Here is a 20,262-nt window from a genome sequence, read left to right on the forward strand (position 1 = left end):
CAAACAGTTTAATTATGTGCCTCTCTTTGGGTTTATCCTTTATACATATTGGTAGGGTTTCCAATGGCTTTCCTCAAATTTGAGAAAAATTTTGCCCATTATTTCTTCAAATAATCTCTTTCCCTCTCTGTTCTCTTTCTGTGACTTCCCTAATGCATATGTTGGTCTTCCTATGCTGCTACATAAGTCCCTTAGGCCCTGTCTACTTTTTTCATTGCTTCCTCTTTTTGCTCAATAATTTCAAATCACCTTTCTAAAAGTCTGCTGATTCTTTCTTTATGTTTGTTCAAGTCTGTTGCTGAACTCCTCTGGGGTATTTTTCAATTCAGTTATTGCCTTTTTTGCTCCAGAATTTTTAAAAAAAATTACTCTTTCTTAATATTTTCATTTTGTCTGTAAATGATTTTCATGATTTCCTTTATTTCTTAGTCCATGATTTCCTTCAGCTCTTTGAATATATTTAAGACAGTTGTTTTAAAATCTGTCTGTTAAGTCTGATATACATTTCTGGAGATGTAATTTGTTCCTTTGAATTGGAAATATTTCTCAGTTCCTTTGTACTTCTACTGACCTTTTCTTAGAAACTGGTCATTGACTAAACAGCCACCTCTCAAACTCTTCGCAGACTGGTGTGGAACACGTTCACTAATTGGTGAGCCCCTGAGCCTTAAGATCAGCACAGCATAAAGGCTTAATGTCTTTTCTGGCATTTGTTCTATCTGGATTTATATGGGTGTATTTTTTAACCCCCCATTTTCCCATCTGCTTTGAAATGTCTAAGTTCCCAGGGTCTCACTTCAGCCACTTCTTAGATATTCTGGTATATGTATTCCTGACTTTAGACTCTGGTCCATGGCTCTGCAGTGCCCCTGCAGTTTTCATGTATTGCAGCTCCTGCTACAAGCTTTTGTGGCTTCCAGTCTGAGATCCAAACTATGCTGCTGTTTCCTGTCTAATCTCCAAGTCAAGTAAGAACAAAAGCAATCCCTGGGACAGCCAACAGATACACCAGAATGTTGCAAACAAGTTTCACCTGCTACTGTCCCAAGGGAGGGAATAAAAAATTAGGTGGTTTCCCCCTGACCATGATGTGCACACTGGGGAAGGGTAGGGCAGGTGACATCAAACATCACAAAAGTAACTGCTTAGTTGTTGAAAATCTCTGACTGGTTTGCAGAGCTCCTAGATGGTTATTCTGATCAGTCTGTAGTTGCTTTTTGATGTTTCTGTGTGGGAATGAGGGCCAGGACCTTTCGAGTTTGCCATCTTGCACACAATGTTCTATTTCTTGAGCTATTTTTTTTTTCTTTTTTAATTTTCTATGATTGCTCTTTATGTTTGAAATATTTCAAAATAAAAATATTTGGAGTAGTAGAATTATAAAGAATACCTTATACTTGTTTGTAGAATTCATCTTTAGGGAAAACAATGTTTAAAAAGGAAAATAAAAAGGACTTTATGATAAAGATATTATTCTGGGTCAATAATAAAATAAATATTACTCTGAGTCAAAAATAAAGAAATTAAACATGTAAATAATGGATTATATTAAAAACTTCAAAAACTCTATATGTAAACTTCCTAATATACTGCAACATTAAAAAATATAGATATCAAATAAATAGTTCTTTCATGATTTTATCCAAAGCACTAAAGTAGCAACCAAGAGTGCATTTCTACTTCTCAGTAACTATATGTTTTCTTTGTTCTACAATTTAAAATAAATTAAATAATATAGTACATACAGTTCCACTTTATAAAAATACAATTATTTTTTAGTCATGTTTTTTTTTTATTTTTAATCTTTATTATTGAGAGTATTACAGATGTCCCTTTTCCCCCCATTGTCCTCCCCCACCCAGTTCCTGTCCCACCCCAGGCTTTTGCCACCCTATTGTCTGTGTCCATAGGTAATGCACATCTATATTATAAAAACCCAGTGGCCCTAATGCTGGAATGACCCAAGACTGGTGTGGTTGGGCGGGGCTGTGCACATGGGTGGGCGCGGCTGCGAGCACAGTGAGGCCACGCAGGTGCGCTGGGCTTCTAGTAGGCATATAAAATCTTTGTTTAATCTCTTCCCGCCCTCTCACACCCTTTCCCTCTGAGAACTGTCAGTCTGTTCCAGTTCCATCCTTCTGATTCTATTTTATTCACTAGTTTATTCTTTTCATTAGATTTCTTATTTATTTTTAGAATCAATTGTTGATATGTATTTATTGCCATTTTATTTTTTATATATTTTATCTTCTTCTTCTTCCTCTTCATAGAGAATACCCTTCAACATTTCCTGGAATAATGGTTTGGTGGTGATGAACTCCTCTAGCCTTTTCTTGTCTGTGAAGCTCTTTCTCTGGCCTTCAATTCTAAATGATAGCTTTGATGGGTAGAGTAATCTTGGTTATAGATCCTTGCTATTCATCACTTTAAATATTTCTTGCCACTCTCTTCTGGCCTGCAAAGTTTCTGTTGAGAAATTAGGTGATAGTCATATGGGTGCTCCATTGCAAGTAACTAACTGCTTTTCTCTTGCTGATTTTAAGAGTCTCTCTTTTTCTTTAACTTTTGGCATTTTAATTGGGTGGGGCTGCAAAATGAATGGGGCGGGGCCTCAGGGAATCACCAGGGCAGAGCAAACAGATATGGCTGCCAGTCAGCTCTGCAACTGGGGAGGTCCCAGCACAAGAACAATGATCCCTGCAAGCACCTCCATCTGGGAGAAAGGCCCCCTCTCCCCCAGTTCCTGTCCCGATGCCAGACAATCCAGTTCCTTGTTGTATGTGTCTGGGTCCCCCAAAGCCTTGCCTTAGTGCTGGAGCACAGAGGAAGCAGTCCTTTGTAAGTTCCGTTCATGCAACGGCCCTTTAAGAGGAAGAGCTGGGTCTCTAGCAGCCTGTCACTGAGCCCCAATCCCTGATGGTTTTTACAGCCCAAAGTTATGGGGATTGCTCTTCCCAGCTCTGGAACTCTGGGCTGGGGAGTCTGGTGTGGATCTGAGACTCCTTGCTCCTCACAGTCTGCTTCCGCAGAGACTATCTCCTCTTGATTAAAAAAGCAGCACATGTGGATGCCAGTCCAGCCCGTTCCGCCTCTCCGCCCCTCCTATCAGTCTCAATGTGCTTTCCTCTTCTCTAGTTGTAGGACTTCCATTCAGCCAGCTTTCAGGTGGTTCTGGATGATGGGTGTTCTGTATTTTAGTTGTAATTTTGATGTGGTTGTGGGAGGTAGCGAGTCCAGGCGCTTACCTATGCTGCCATCTTGGTTCTAGGCCTCAGTCATTTGTTTATTGATAGATGTTAAGGTTAACTAAGGTTTGGCCTACTAGAAATTATACTGCTATGATCATTTGTGTATAAGATTTCTTATGCCCTGGCTGATGTGGCTTAGTTGTTTGGGCATCATCCCTGAGCGCTGAAGGATTGCTGGTTCAATTCCCAGTCTGGGCACATGCTTGGGTTGTGGGCTCAATTCCTGGTAGGGGGCATGCTGGAGGTAACCAATGGATGCTTCTCTCTCTCTCTCTACCCCCCCCCCCCTTACTCTATCTCTAAAAATCAATTTGAAACATCTGTGTGAGAGACACACATCAACCGGTTGCCTCCTGCACAAGTCCCAATCAGGGGAGGGGAGCGAACCCATAACCCAGGTACATGCCCTTAACCGGGAATCAAACCCACGACCCTGCGGTGCATGGGCTGATGCTCTAACCACTGAGTAACAATGGCCAGGGCTATGTTTAATTTTATAGGAGACTGCCAAACTACTTTCCAAAGTGGTTGTACCCTCTTAAAATTCTACCAGCAATCCTTGACAACACCTGTTATCGTAAGATTAATTTGAAATATTCTAGTGGATGCATGCTAACATCTCGTTGTGCTTTTACCTGACATTTCCCTGAGGCATCAGAAAGTGTAGAGTCATGTCATTTATCAGAGTGAGGATGTCTCTTTCTTTTCCAAGTTTGTTGAGAGTTTTCATTATGAATAAGTACAGAATTTTATTCTATGTAAATTATGCCTTAATTATACTGATTTTTAAAAAACTATAGTTAACAGCAGACTTAAAGAAATGGAAGCTTAGCCGGTTTGGCTCAGTGGATAAAGCATTGTCCTGTGCACTGAAGGGTCCCTAGTTCGATCCTGGTCATGGGCACATGCCTGGGTTTCAGGCTTGATCCCCAGTAGGGGGCATGCAGGAGGCAGCCAATCAATGATTCTCTCTCATCATTAATGTATCAGCTATTTAATTATCTGTCATTAAAAAAGTTTTGTGAGCCTTAGTTTTCCATCTTTAGAAGAATTTTAGCCCTAACCAGTTTGGCTCAGTGGCTAGAGCGACGACGGCCTGTGGACTGAAGGGTATCCGGTTCGATTCCAGTACATACCTCAGTTGCAGGCTCGATCCCCAGCCCTGGTTGGGTGAGGCACGTGAGGGAGGCAACCATGTTTCTCTCTCTGTGTCTGTCTCTCTCCCTTCCACTCTCTCTAAAAAATCAATGGAAAAGTATCCCCAGGTGAGGATTAACAAAAAAACAAACCAAAAGAATTTTAATGATATTTTCATACGATTCTTATGATAATTTGGTTTATTAACCAGTCCGTAATAGATATTTCGTTAAGTGTTAGTCTCTTACTCCTTTCTCTTTTTAAGAATGACTTCCAGAACTTTCCCTCAGTCCATTATACATCTTCAAAGTCTTGATATATTTCATATTGACAACCAGAGAGGAGACACTACTTTACAACATTTGTGCTCTAAAGGTTCTTCTTGAACACATTTTGGCATTTCACAGATTCTCCTGAATATTTAAATACTGAAATTGTAGTGCTGTGGAAAAACTTGCGTGGAAAGTTAGGAGACCCAAGTCTAATTTCATTAATGCCATCCAGTAGCTTGGACTTTAATCTCTTTGGATTGGGATAATTTCCCATGAAAAATAAGGGTGTTGGACAAGATAATCTCTCAGGGTTTGGGTATTTAAATTCTATAATTTGGGGGAAAGAATTATCTTGGATCATTAGCAATTAGGTCCTTGGGCCTGGGAATATATCTTATTTGGGAAGGAATGTTCAAGATAGAAAAGTATGACTAAGTAAGAAAAAGTAGGTGAGAGCAAACAAATCATCCCAGCTCAAAATACCTCTCCTTTCCCACATTCACCCTGCTGTCATTGTTTTAGAATAGAAATATCTTCTTATATACAAATTTACACCAATACTAACAGGCCACTTGCTTTGTTTTATCTATATCGTCCTCATAGTTTTCAATTAAAAAGTCAGTAAATTATGCCAAAAATAAGTAATATTTAACATTTCATATTTACTTCCTACCTACCATTTATTCAGAGAGCTAAGATACTGGCTATGGGATGAGGGCGAGGGCGAGGGCGAGGGCAAGGGCAAGGGCGAAGGCAAGGAAGTTATTTATTTTGTCTATAGCCATCCTTCAATATGGCCTTATAAAACTGATTTCTAAAGCAGTGATTTAGAGAACCATTTTTCAGCTTCCCAGTCTTTTAAAACTATACGGAACTTGTCCTTCAAAATAGTCACTCTTTTGTACAAGTCAAAAGGATATCATATTCTTTTGTAAGAGACCTCACTGAATAACAATATACATTTACAAAAAATTCATAATTTCTGTTATTCAACACATGCTATTTTCTATTTCTATGATGTGATCTTTCCAATACAAAGAATCATGATTGCAATTACTGAGGAATTAATAACAATCTAATAAACAATACTGCCCAAGAACTATAGAGCTGTGACATTTAATCTGTACCTCATTTGTGAGGGCCTCCATTGAGTCTTCCTACTTGGAAGATTTACACAAACAGCTCACTACAAATGCCACAAAAAACTAATTTCACCTTAATGCAGGCTAATTTACAAGATACATTAATATTTTAAAATATTTTACTTTAGTATTTTAATATTAAATTAACATTTTAATCTTGAGGCCAATTTTCTCCTTTTAAGTCAAGAAGCATGAATTAGATTTACTTCTTAGTTGTCTGAGACAAATAAAGAAACTGGCACTAGATATACAGACTGACTTATAATTTTTAAAAACTTTACAGAAATAATTACAGATTAAGTCATCAAGAAAATAATGAACAAAGGCAAAGAATTACCTCTGATTATTCAAATTAATATTTTTTGTCTTTCTTGCTTTTGAGTTAAAAAAATTTTTATTAAATATATTGGGCTGACATTGGTTAATAAAATCATACAGGTTTCAAGTGTACAATTCTGTAATTCATCATCTGTATACTGCATTGTGTTGACCAGCCAAAGTTGAGTCTCCTTCTATCACATTGCCACAGTCAAACTAAATTTTTTTTAGAACTCACTCAAACAGTGAACATTATAAATCACAAAAAAACTTAAGACAGAGAAAAATTAAAATGAGAAACAACAGCTTAAACTTACTGGGTTATCTGTGGAATCATCAGCCAACTGTAAACCAAAATAGTCACGCTCAGTCAAATCAAGATGTTTGAAGACTATATCCAACAGAACTTGCCCCTGATCATGTTTCTAGAAGAAAAATAAAAGGAAATCAATACTGATAGGCTATATACACTTTCAGATTTTTAACCTGTTGGACTTTTCTCCTCTTGTATTAAATTGGCAGCTGTTCCCATCCGATGACTATTGAGAATAGAGACTTCACAGATTACACAGTACTTCAAAAACTGTCTAACTTTAGGCAAATTAATTCAAAAACCATATAATAAGTCATATATAATAAAGAGGTAATATACAAATTAACCATCAGTTCCACACACAAGATAGCCGCCACAAGATGGCCGGCAAGGGAGGGCAGTTGTGGGCGATCAAGTCAGCAGGGGAGGGCAATTGGGAGGGACCAGGCCTACAGGGGAGGGCAGTTGCGGGGGGGGGGGAGGGACCAGGCCTGGAGGGGAGGGCAGTTGGGGGGGACCAGGCCTGCAGGGGAGGGCAGTTGGGGTCAACCAGGCCTGCAGGGGAGGGCAGATAGGGGTGACCAGGCCGGCAGGGGAGCAGTTAGGCGTCGATCAGGCTGGCAGGGGAGTGGTTAGGGGGTGATCAGGTTGGCAGGCAGAAGCAGTTGGGGCAATCAGGCAGGTAGGCAGGCAGGCGAGCGGTTGTGAGCCAGCAGTCCTGGATTATTTAGGCCCACTGGATTGGGCTTAAATGGGCAGTCAGACATCCCTTGAGGGGTCCTAGATTGGAGAGGGTGCAGACTGGGCTGAGGGACACCCCCCACCCCCTGTGCATGAATTTCGTGCACCGGGCCTCTAGTATGAAGATATAAGGAAAACCTTTAATTAAAAATGCATTCTGCTTTCAGGATAGTATGATATTTTTATAATTTGCCACATTAGTCATTTGCATTATTGTTTTTTTCATACATTTAAATTGACTGGAAAGTGACATATTTGACTAAATACAATTTAAAATTTGTGTGTCTAAAATAAATAATGCAAGCCTGGCCGGCATGGTTCACAGTTTGATTCCCAGTCAGGTATATGCCTGGGTTGCGGGCTCAAAGTCCAGTGTGGGGCGTGTAGGAGGCAGTCGATCAATGATTATTTCTCATCATTGATGTTTCTATCTCCCTCTCCCTCTCTCTCTGAAATCAATAAAGATATATTTTAAAAAATAAATAAGTAAATAAATAAATATTTGGTTTGTTGAATAAATGAATGATAAAATGGCCTATAGAATAAATTTTAAAGTTTATATGGTTTTTAGTTTCTTTGTAGCCATTACTGGCCCTTTAGTTTTTCTTACTTCACAAGATCAGTTAGGGAAGGAATCTCTAAAGCACAAGGGATAGTACATCTGCAGAGAAGCTAACTTACTGGAAATAGTTTCTCTAAAGATACAGAGACTATCTCTAACAAAACCTATTTAGGCTTATCACTAGAGCTTTAAGGAGTAACAACAGACAGGCAAAACTGAGATTCCCACTCTTGTTGGCAGGCCAAACACAAATAATATTCCAACAAACTAAACAACCTAGAGAAAATGGACATATTCCTAGAAAAATACGACCTTCCAAAACTCAATCAAGAAGAATCAAAAAATCTCAACAGACCTATAACTAAGGAGGAAATTAAAGCAGTCATCAAAAAACTCCCAGCAAACAAAAGCCTGGGGCCAGATGGCTTCACAGGGGAGTTTTACCAAACCTTCAAAGAAGAACTAAAACTTATCCTTTTCAGACTAGTCCAAAAAATTCAAGAGGAAGGCACACTTCCAAGCTCTTTCTATGAAACCAGCTTTACCCTAATCCCAAAACCAGATAAAGATACTACAGATTTCTGAGTTACAGGCCAATATCCCTGACGATCATAGATGCTAAAATCCTCAACAAAATCTTAGCAAATCGAATCCAGCATTACATTAGAAAGATAATAACATGACCAAGTAGGATTTATTCCAGGGATTCAAGGCTGGTACAATATTCGCAAATCAATAAACGTGATACATCACATAAACAAATTGAGAGATAAAAATCACATAGTCATATCAATTGATGCAGAAGAGGCATTTGACAAAATCCAACATCCTTTCTTGATAAAAACTCTCAGCAAGGTGGGAATAGAAGTCTTATACCTCAACATAATAAAATCCATATATGACAAACCCACAGCCAACATCATAGTCAATGGGCAAAAACTAAAACCATTTCCCCTAAGAACAGGAACAAGACAGGGATGCCCACTTTCACCACTCCTGTTCAACATAGTACTAGAAGTGCTAGCCATAGTGATCAGACAAGAAGAAATAAAAGGCATCCAAATTGGAAAAGAAGTAAAACTGTCGTTATTTGCAGATGACATGATATTGTACAAAGAAAACCCAAAAGATTCCATCAATAAACTAGACTTAATAAATGAGTTTGACAATGTAGCAGTATACAAAATTAACGCCAAGAAATCTATGGCTTTTTTATACACCAATAATGAACTCACAGAAAGAGAAACTAAAAAAACAATCCCACTTACCACTGCAACAAAAAAATTAAGAAATCTAGGAATAAATTTAACCAAGGAGATAAAGAACCTGTACTCAGAAAATTACAGGATGCTGAAAAAAGAGATAGAAGAAGACATAAACAAATGGAAGAATATACCGTGTTCATGGATTGATAGAATCAACACCATTAAAATGTCCATACTAAGCAAAGCAATCTATACATTCAATGAAATCCCCATTAAAATAGCAACAGCATACTTCAAAGACCTAGGACAAACTCTCCAAAAACTCATCTGGAATAAAAAAAAAAACCCCGAATAGCTACAGCAATCTTGAGAAAGAAGAATCAAGTTGGAGGGATCACAATACCAGATATCAAGCTATACTACAAAACCAGTGTTCTCAAAACTGCCTGGTACTGGCACAAGAACAGACATATACTAGTAGATCAATGGAACAGAACAGAGAACCCAAAAATCGACCCAAGCCATTATGCTCAATTAATATTTGACAAAGGAGGCAAGAGCATACAATGGAGGCAAGACAATCTCTTCAATAAATGGTGTTGGGAAATTGGACAGATATATGCAAAAAAAAAAATGAAACTAGACCACCAACTTACACCATACACAAAAATAAACTCAAAATGGATAAAGGACTTAAACATAAGATAGAAAACCATAAAAATCTTAGAAGCAGCCATGGGCAGCAAAATAGCAGACATTAGTCGTAGCAATATCTTTACTGATATAGCTCCTAGGGAAGTGGAAACTAAGGAGAAAATAAACAAATGAGACTTGATCAAAATAAAAAGCTTCTGCACAGCAAAAGAAACCCTCAACAAAACAACAAGAAAGCCCCACTGAATGGGAGAACATATTTGCCAATGTTATCTCCGATAAGGGTTTAATCTCAAAATTTACAGGGAACTCATACAACTTAACAAAAGGAAGATAAACAATACAATCAAAAAAATGGGCAAAGGATCTATATAGACACTTTTCAAAAGAGGACCTACAGAAGGCCAAGAGACATATGAAAACATGCTCAAAGTCACTAATCATCTGAGAGATGCAAATCAAAACGACAATGAGGTACCATCTCACACCTGTCAGAATGGCTATCATCAATAAACTACAAGTGCTGAAGAGGATGCAGAGAAAAAGGAACCCTCTTACACTGCTGGTGGGAATGCAGAGTGGTGCAGCCACTGTGGAAAACAGCATGGCGTTTCCTCAAGAAATTAAAAATGGAACTTCCATCCATTTGACCCAGTGACCCCACTTCTAGGAATATAGCCCAAGAAAACAAAAACACCAATCAGAAAGGATATATGCACACCTATGTTCATAGCAGCACAATTTACAATAGCTAAGTTTTGGAAACAGCCCAAGTGCCCATCAGCAGATGAGTGAATTAGAAAACTGTGGTACAGCTACACAATGGAATATTACACTGCTGTAAAAAAAAAAAAAAAAAAAAGAAGGAATTCTTATCATTTGCAACAGGATGCAACTGGGAGAACATTATGCTAAGTGAAATAAGCCAGTCAGAGAAAGATAAATATCACATGATCTCACTCATTTGTGGAATATAATGAACAACATAAACTGATGAGCAAAAATAGAACCAGAGACATAGAAGCATCGAACAGACTGTCCAACCTATGAGGAAAGGCGGGGTGTGGGGTAAGAGATCAACCAATAGCATATGAGCATAACCAATGGACACAAACTGGGGGGAGGGGCGGTGAGGGCATGTGCTGGGGGATGAGGGCGGCCGGGGAGAGGTCAACGGGGGTGGGGGTGGGAAGGAGACTTATGTAATACTTTAAAAAATAAAGAATTAAAAAAAAATACCAATTGCCCTTTCCAATAATACAGCAGACTAGATCATCTAAAAACTCTCTGCAATAAAATCCCAAGCGATGCTGGATAAAATGTAATAAGCATTCTTTTCATTGCATAAACTGAAAAAGAAATCAGCATGGAAAAAGGAAGAAACAGAAAACTTAAGAACTTGAGTGGGAGCCCCTTTCACGTCCCATGTGGTTCAGGGTTCGGGTTCTGGAGAAGGCCGCACACAAATGAAAGAGACTAGAAAAGTATTAATTTGGGAAATGGGGGGCCAGGCCGGGAGTCCACCTCTAGGGGGAGGACTAAGCCCCGCTCTGGCTTTGCTATCCCTTTTATTAAGGTTATGAGATACACCCATATCCTTTAGGCTGCTTTAACTACCGATGGCTCAACTAAACAATGAGTGATTAGCTCCAACCATTCAGAGCAATTAAGGTTGACCCGCCTACCGTATTCCTTGTTCACATTTCTCTTTTAGTGACAATGATTGGTTTCCAGCAAACTTGGGTATAAACTGTGCTAGGACTTCCATGGAAAGGCTTGTGAAAGAATAGCAGTTTAGGTTTATCACACAAAGGTGAGACAATAAGTAGGGCAAGAGCTCAACCAGGTGAGATACAGAACTAAAACTTTCCATTGAAACAATGGATCCTGGATAGCAATATTCTTAGTGAAACATAGACTATGGAGAGTTGGGGGCACCTCCCACTAGCCCAGGATGAGATCAAAGTAGTTTTTTTTTGCCTTCACCTGAAATCTGGATAAAAAGAATGGGTCTAAAGTTTGATTTTATGCTACCTATTGTCTATAGAACCCCAAAGGTAAAAAAATTATGATTAAAAATTAGTCCTGAGTAAAAACTATTTCTCAAGGAAAATATCCTTAACCTAAACTAGATGATTCCCAAAGCTAATGCTTATCAGAAAACAAGGTCACAATTCAAAATTGTACAACTCAAGAAGAATTGAGAGCATAAGTCAGCAGAGCTAAATTACATCCCTTTAGAACTTCAAGTAACAGAACTATAGAGACCATAAACTTAAATGATGGAAAGTATTAAAAATATAAAATGATTTGCTCTATCAAATAAAAAACATTATTATAAAGATACAAATAATTAAGACAGTGTGGACTGGCAAAGATAGACCAAGAGACTATTATAAATAGGAGAAAAATCCCAGAAAACAAACCCACACAAACTTTATTTACAACAAAATAGTACTAAAGAGCATTGGGGAAAGGAAGGTCTTTTCAATATGATGACAAGGAGCCAACTGGATATCCATATGAAAAGAATAAAACTTAACCTGCGGGAAACAAATCAGTTTCACTAAAAGAGAGATGTTGACAGGAAGCCAGGAAGGCTGGTCAACAACCTTAATTGCTCTAACCACTCACCCTTTAGTTGAGACATTGTTAGCTGAAGCAGCCTCCACCTTTGTTTTTCCCATGAAAATTTCTGTTTATCCTGGCTAAGATGTTTTCCCAAAAGCCTCAATAAAAGGGATGGCAGGGCCAGAGCAGGGAGTAGTTCTCCCACTAGAGTTGGACTACCGCCTGGCCCCCCATTTCGCCAAATTGAATTTCTTCAAGTCTCCTTTCATTTGTGTGCGGCCCTTCTCCAGAACTCGAATCCTGAACCGGAACCCTGGACCACGTGGGACGTGGAAAGGGATTCCTACATTAACCAAAATCAGAACTTCACCAGCCCTAGCTAGTTTGGTTAGAGCAGTGGTCGGCAAACTCATTAGTCAACAGAGCCAAATATCAACAGTACAACGATTGAAATTTCTTTTGAGAGCCAAATTTTTTAAACTTGAACTATATAGGTAGGTACATTGTTATTAACTTAATTAGGGTACTCCTAAGCTGGCCTTTGCTAAAAATTCAAGGGGCCAAAGAGCCGCATGTGGCTCGCAAGCCGCAGTTTGCCGACCACTGGGTTAGAGCATCAGCCCAGGGACTGAAAGATCACAGGTTTGATTCCAGGTCAAGGGCATGTACCTCGGTTGCAGGTTAGATCCCTAGCCCTAGTGTGTGCTCTTGGGAGGCAACCAGTTGATGTGTCATTCTCACATCGATGTTTCTCTCTCTCCTCTCCACTCCTCCCTCCCTTTCACTCTCTTAAAAAAAAAAAAAAAATCAATGGAAACAATATGGAGGGGGAGGGGGATGGGTTAAAAACAAAACAAAACTTCACTATACACCCCAATTACTAATGGATTAAAAGGATTAACAACACACAAACCTCTGAGAAGACTGAATATGAATAACAAAAAAAGCAAAATAACAACAAAAAATACAAAAGGAATCAGAGCATACAGACCTACAAAAATGAAAGAAAACAGTAAGCAGTTTAAAATCTCACACATCAAAGATACCAGACACAGATATCTTATTACCAAATCTGTAAATTCTAACAACCTTCAAAGAACACATAATCTCCAATTTACCGACACTATGCCAAAGATTACAGAGAATGTTACCCACTCTATGATTCTAATTCTGATATATCTCCTTGGATAAGGGAAACAGAAGAAAAAAAGACACAAATGGGGCTACATCAAATTAAAACTCTTTTGCACAGCAAAGGAAACCATCAACAAAATGAAAAGACAACCCACTGAATGGGAGAACATATTCGCCAATGATATATCTGATAAGGGCTTAATATCCAAAATTTATAAGGAACTTATAAAACTCAACACCAAGAACACAAACAATCCAATTAAAATATAGGCAAATGACTTGAATAGACATTTCTCCAAAAAGGGCATAGAAATCGCCAACAGACATATGAAAAGATGCTCAACATTACTAATCATCAGAGAAATGCAAATTAGAATCACAATGAGATATTATCTCACATCTGTAAGAATGGCTATCATCAATAAGTCAGCAAACAAGTATTGGCAAGGATGTAGAGAAAAGGGAACCTTATGTACTGTTGGTGGGAATGCAGATTGGTGCAGCCACTGTGGAAAACTAGTTTACTGAAAAAATTAAAAATGAAACTGCCTTATGACCCAGCAATTCCACTTTGGGGAATATATCCAAAGAAGCATGAAACATTAATTTGAATGAATATATGCACCCCTATATTCAATGCAGTGTTATTTACAATGGTCAAGATCTGGAAGCACCCCAAGTGTGCATTAGTATATGAGTGGATAAAAAAAGCTGAGATACATTTACACAATGGAATACAACTCGGCCATAAAAAATGAAGGAAATCTTACCTTTTGCTACAGCATTGGTGGACATAGAGAGTATAATGCTAAGTAAAATAAGCCAGTCAGAGAGACAGATGTGACATGATTTCACTTAGATGTGGAAGCTAATGAACAAAATAAACTCACAAACAAAATAGAAACAGACTCATAGATACAGAAAACACTTCCAACTGTCAGAGAGGAGGGGGTTTGGGGGCTGGGTGAAAAGGTGACGGGATTAAGCAAAAACATAAAACAGACACAGACAACAGTATGGTGACTGCTGGAGGGAAACGGTGATGGGGGGAGGTAGAAGAGGGTAAAGAGGGAGATAAATGGTGATGGAAGGAGACTTGACTTTGGGCGGGGGGGCAGGGGGTGGAAGGGGGAAATGCACAATGAATTATACAGATTATGTATTACAGAACTGTTCACTTGAAAACAGCATAGTTTTATTCACTAATGTCACCTCAATAAATTCAATATAAATTTTTTTAAAAAAAGAAAACAATCCCATTTACAATTGCATCAAAAAGAATAAAATACCCAGGAATAAATTTAACCAAGAAGGTGAAAGACCTGTACAATGAAAATTATAAGACAAAATGAAAGAAATAAGGCAACACAAATAAGTAGAAAATTATTCTGTTCTCATGTGTTGGAAGAATTAATATTGTTAAAATCTCCATACTACACAAAGCAATCTACAAATTCAATGCAACCCCTATCAAAATTCCAATGACATTGTTCACAGAAACAGAACAAACAATCCTAAAATGTCTATGGAATCAAAAAAGACCCTAAATAGCCAAAGCAATCTTGTGAAAGATGAACAAAGCTGGGGGCATCTGCTTGATGATTTCCAACTACATTACAATGCTACAGTAATCAAATCAGTATGGTATTGGCATAAAAACGTATAGGTCAATGGAACAGAACAGAGAGCCCAGAAATAAACCCATGTATATATGATTAATTTACAACAAAGGAACTATGACTATCCAATTGGAAAAGAACAGTCTCTTCAATAGTGGTGCTTGGAAACTGGACAACCACATGCAAAAGAATAAACCTGGACCACTATCTTACACCAGAAACAAAAATTCATTCAAAATGGATTAAATACATGATTGTAAAACCTGAAGCCATAAAACTCCTAGAATAAAAATGTCAAGCTTCTTGACATTGCTCTTGTTGATAATTTTTTTGGTTTTGACACCAAAATGAAAGCAATAAAAGCAAAAATAAACAAGTGGGAATTCATCAAAATAAAAAGTTTCTGCACAAAAAAAACCAAAAACAACCATCAACAAAATAAAATGAGAGATAATATTTGCAAATCATATTGGATAAAGGGTTAATATCCAAAATATTTGAAGAACTCATAAACTCAATAGTAAAAAAACAACAAACAATCTGATTTTAATATGGGCAGATGATCTGAATAGGCATTTTCCCAAAGAAGAAATACAGGTGGCCAATAGGTACATAAAAAGATGTTCATCGTCACTAGTCATCAGGGAAATACAAATCAAAACCACTATAAGATATCATCTCACATCTTTTAGAATGGCTGTTATAAAAAAGATAAATAAATATTGGCAAAAATGTGGAGAAAAGGAACATGTGAAATCTTGGTGGGATGTAAATTGTTGCAGCCACTATGGAAAACAGTAAAAGGGTTCCTCAAAAAATTATAAATAGAGCCCGGCTGGCACGGCTCAGTGATTAAGCATCCACTTATGAACTAGGAGGTCCATGGTTAGATTCTGAGTCAGGGCATATGCCCGGGTTACGGGCTTGATCCTGTATAGGGCATGCAGGAGGCAGATGATCAGTGATTCTCTCTCATCATTGATGTTTCTATCTCTATCTCTCTCCTCCTACCTTCCTCTCTGAAATCAATAAAAATATATTTTAAAAAAATTATAAAGAGAACTACCATATGATCCAGCAATTCCACTTCTGGATATTTTTCTCAGAAAAACCAACAACAATACTAAAAAAGATATATCCACCTCATGTACATTTCAGCTTCATTTACAAGATCTAAGATATGGAAACGACCTAAGTGTCCACTGACAAATGAATAAATCATCAAGATTATTTATCCACAGTGAAGTATTTTTCAGCCATAAAAAAAGAATGAAATCTTGCCACTTTCAATAACATGGATGGACCTTGATGGACCTTGAGGGCATTATACTAAGTAAAATACTGTATAATCTCACTTTATGTGGAATCTAAAAAAACAAAGAAAACCCCAGCTCATAAATATAAAGAACAGATTAGTGATCTGGGGGCTAAGGGAGTTGGTGAAACCGTGAAGGTAGTAAAAAACAAACAAACTTCCAGTTATAAAATAAATAAATCATAGGGATGTAATATATAGCATAAGGATTACAGTTAGTAATACTGGATTTCATATTTGACAGTTGCTAAGAGAGTAAATATTAAAAGTTCTCATCACAAAAAAAAATTCTTTATGTATGGTGATGAATGTTAAGTAGATTTATTGTGGTGATCATTTTGCAATACATACTGAATCATTATGCTATACACCTGAAATGAATATAATGTTTATACCTTAACACAATAAATTTTTGAAGGTATATAGATTAAAAAAAACAAAAACAAGAAAAAAAAATTGACATATTTGTCTATGTAGATCAAGAGACATGGAAGCATGCAACAGACTGACAAATATCTTGTCTGGGAAGGCAAAGAACTGGCATCTATGTGTTCACTCCATGTTCACTCTATGTGTTCACTCCAAGGTCTCCACAGGATAGCCTCACAGTAGCCAGACTTCTTACATGCAACCGAAAGCTCGCCTAGAGTGAAAGCACCACAAAATACCAACAGAAGCTGAACTGTCTTTTCTACCTAACCTGACAAGTCAGCATATCTTCCAATCCTATCTAATAAAAGAGTAATATGCAAATTAATCAGCAGTGCGCTACACCTACAAGCCACGCCCACCAGCCAATCAGGAGCGAGTATTCAAATGAACCCAACCAAGATGCCTGCAGCCAAAGAGCGAGCAGGAGGCTTGGGTTTCCCCGGTAATGGAGGAAGCCAAACTTTCTGCATACCCTGGCCGGCCTAGGCCTCCACTCAAGGCTACAAAGTTTCAATTACATAAGATAAATAAATCCCAACAAAAATGGCGCCACAGAGCTGGAGAGAAGAGGAGGCTTGGGTTGCCCCCGGCAATGGAGAAAGCCAAGCTCCCACAGCCCTAGCCTGACTTGGTCTCCGCTACAAAGTTTCAATTATAGAAGATAAAAAAATCCCAACAAAAATGGCTGCAGCCACGGAGCAAGCAGGAGGCTTAGCTCCGCTCAAGGCTACAAAGTTTCAATTATAGAAGATAAATAAATACCAGATACCAGGACCTCTGCTTGGGTCACCAGGGGGTGTGGCCGGCCTACAAACAACCACAGGACCCTCGCCCAGGCCGCCCCATGCCCGATGGGAAACCCACCCTGATCCAGGACACCCTTCAGGGCAAACCAGCCGGCCCCCACCCGTGCACCAGGCCTCTATCCTATCTAATAAAAGAGTAATATGCAAATTGACCATCACTCCAACACACAAGATGGCTGCCCCCATGTGGACACAAGATGGCCAGCACAAGATGTCCAGCAGGGGAGGGCAGTTGGGAGGGAACAGGCCTGCAAGGGAGGGCAGTTGTGGGCGATCAGGCCAGCAGGCGAGGCTATTTGGGAGGGACCAGGCCTGCAAGGGAGGGCAGTTGGAGGCGATCAAGCCTGCAGGGGAGGGCAGTTAGGAGTGATCAGGCCTGCAGGGGAGAGCAGTTGGGGGCGACCAGGCCTGCAGAGAAGGGCAGTTGGGGGGGACCCAGGCATGCAGGGGAGAGCAGTTGGGGGAGACCAGGCCTACATTGGAGGGCAGTTAGGGGTGACCAGGCCTGCAGGGGAGGGCAGTTAGGGGTGACCAGACCTGCAGGGGAGGGCAGTTAGGGGCAAACAGGCTGGCAGGGGAGCAGTTAGGCATCAATCAGGCTTTCAGGGGAGTGGTTATGGGGTGATCAGGCTGGCAGGCAGAAGCGGTTAGGGGCAATCAGGAAGGCAGGCAGGCGAGCAGTTGGGAGCCAGCAGTCCTGGCTTGTTAGAGAGATCCCAGATTGGAGAGGGTGCAGGCTGGGCTGAGGGACACCCCCCTCATGCATGAATTTCATGCACCAGGCCTCTAGTCTATATATATAAAAGCCTAAGTGACCTTCGCAACCCAACAGACGACCGAACAGGCTGCGTGGGGTTAGAGAGGGGCAACCAAACGACTGAGTAGCAGGCTGCGTGGGGAGACCACGCCGGCAGGGGGGTTAGTGAGGGGCAACCAAACAACTGAGTAGCAGGCTGCGTGAGGCAACCAGCATGGCAGTGGGGGGTTAGTGAAGGGCGACCAAACGACCGAACAGCAGGCTGTGTGGGGCGACCAGGCCGACAAGGTATGAAGTTGGGGGCAACCAGGCTGGCAGGCAGAAGCAGTTAGGGGTAATCAGGCCAGCAGGGGGGCAGTTAGGGACAATCAGGCTGGCAGGGGGGGCAGTTAGGGACGATCAGGCAGGCATGCAGATGAGCGGTTAGGAGCCAGCGGTCCAGAATTGTGAGAGGGATGTCCGACGGTCCAGGATTGTGAGACGGATGTCCGACTGCTGATTTAGGCCTGATCCTGGGGCAGTCGGATATCCCCCGAAGGGTCCTAGATTGGAGAGGGTGCAGGGTGGGCTGACGACCCTCCCCCCCCCGTGCACGAATTTCATGCACCAGGCCTCTAGTCTATATATATAAAAGGCTAATATGCTAAGTGTCCCTCCTACTGTCCGACAGGTCACTATGATGCACAATGACCACCAGGGGGCAGACGCTCAATGCAGGAGCTGCCAAGCTGCAGTGACTTGGCAGTGGCAGTTCTCTGGTGACGCAGTCCAAAATCAGAGAGGAGGGAGCCCGATTCCTTGTGGGGCCATGCGATTCTACCTTCAGCCATGGGTTATGTTGCTTTGGGGTACTGTCGCCCCGAATTTGGTTTACTGCACACTTGCGTTTGCATTCCACACCCTGTACAACAGCCTGCCAGAGGGACCCCGCTCACTCCACAGACGGCGGGGAGGGACCAAGGGAGGATGGCTCCAGGGCATATGTAGCCCGTCTCGCCCAGTCCCGCCCTGCTGGCCACCTTCTAATTAATTTTCTTTCAATGTGCACAAATCCGTGCACTGAGTCACTAGTGGATTATATTGTGCAGTAAGTCACAAAGCCCCACTAAGATTCAAGTGGAGAAAATATAGACTCCCTCTCTTGGTGAGAGAAATTTCATAGATTTTTATGTACATGTTTTAAACCACCATAAGTATCTTTGGGATATTTAGTATACAGAGTTCAAATTGAGGAAAGATATCAGGAAAGACAGGGAAATAGACCCCCAAAAAATGGTAATTCCTAAAGGATTACCAGTATGTAGGGAATTAAGAAAATCTAGAACGTGACCAGAGATATAAGAGAGCTTCCTTTAAGAGAAAAGAAGGTAAGAATTCTAAAAGTTGCTAGAGGTCAAACAAAATGAGCTTGAGAAGTTAATTAATTTCTCAACTAGATGATAATCTTTGAGGAAACAATTTAAATAGAAGAATGAGGGCTGAGGCAAAATTGCTGAACTTGTTTATTTTTCAATCTTTATTTTAAAGTATAATTGACAAATAAAACAAATATATTTAAGGTAAGCAACCTGATGGGGTGCTATACATTGTCCAATTATTAGATTGCAGTATTTTGATGCTTGATGACAAAGTGGGTAAGGTAGGTCTTGTTATATTTCCTAAAAACAACAACATATAAAATAGAAATGAGGAGATAAACTTAAAAAAATAGCTAGTTTTACTGGTAATGCAAATACAAGGATGTGATATCAAATTTCATTACAAACAACGATCCATTTTTGTTATTCTTGTTAATGAAAAAGAATTAGCAATTTACTTTTTAAAATGTTTAAGCAAATTAATGACCTTACAAATCAGAAAGCACCAGATTCAGATGTGATTCACTGGTGAATTGTACCAAATACTTAAGAAAAAAATCTTATCAATTCTCTACCATATCTTTCAGAGGAAGAAGCAGAGCTAATACTTCTGAAATTATTCTATGATGCCCTAATACTACAACCAACAAAGACTTCATCAGAAACTACAGAACACTC

At 39.7% G+C, this 20,262-nt stretch overlaps 1 protein-coding gene across 1 annotated transcript in view; it reads right to left on the bottom strand.

Moving 5' to 3' along the window:
* The window catches only part of PTPN4 (protein tyrosine phosphatase non-receptor type 4), a 246,720-nt gene that overhangs the window by 160,754 nt on the left and 65,704 nt on the right, over positions 1-20,262 (bottom strand). Inside the window, exon 4 of the mRNA XM_054723364.1 lies at positions 6,435-6,542. Within this exon, the coding sequence (XP_054579339.1) occupies positions 6,435-6,542 (108 nt within the window). The remainder of the gene's footprint in view (positions 1-6,434; positions 6,543-20,262) is intronic.

Source organism: Eptesicus fuscus, chromosome 11 (assembly GCF_027574615.1).
Source record: "Eptesicus fuscus isolate TK198812 chromosome 11, DD_ASM_mEF_20220401, whole genome shotgun sequence".
Classification (NCBI taxonomy): Eukaryota; Metazoa; Chordata; class Mammalia; order Chiroptera; family Vespertilionidae; genus Eptesicus; species Eptesicus fuscus.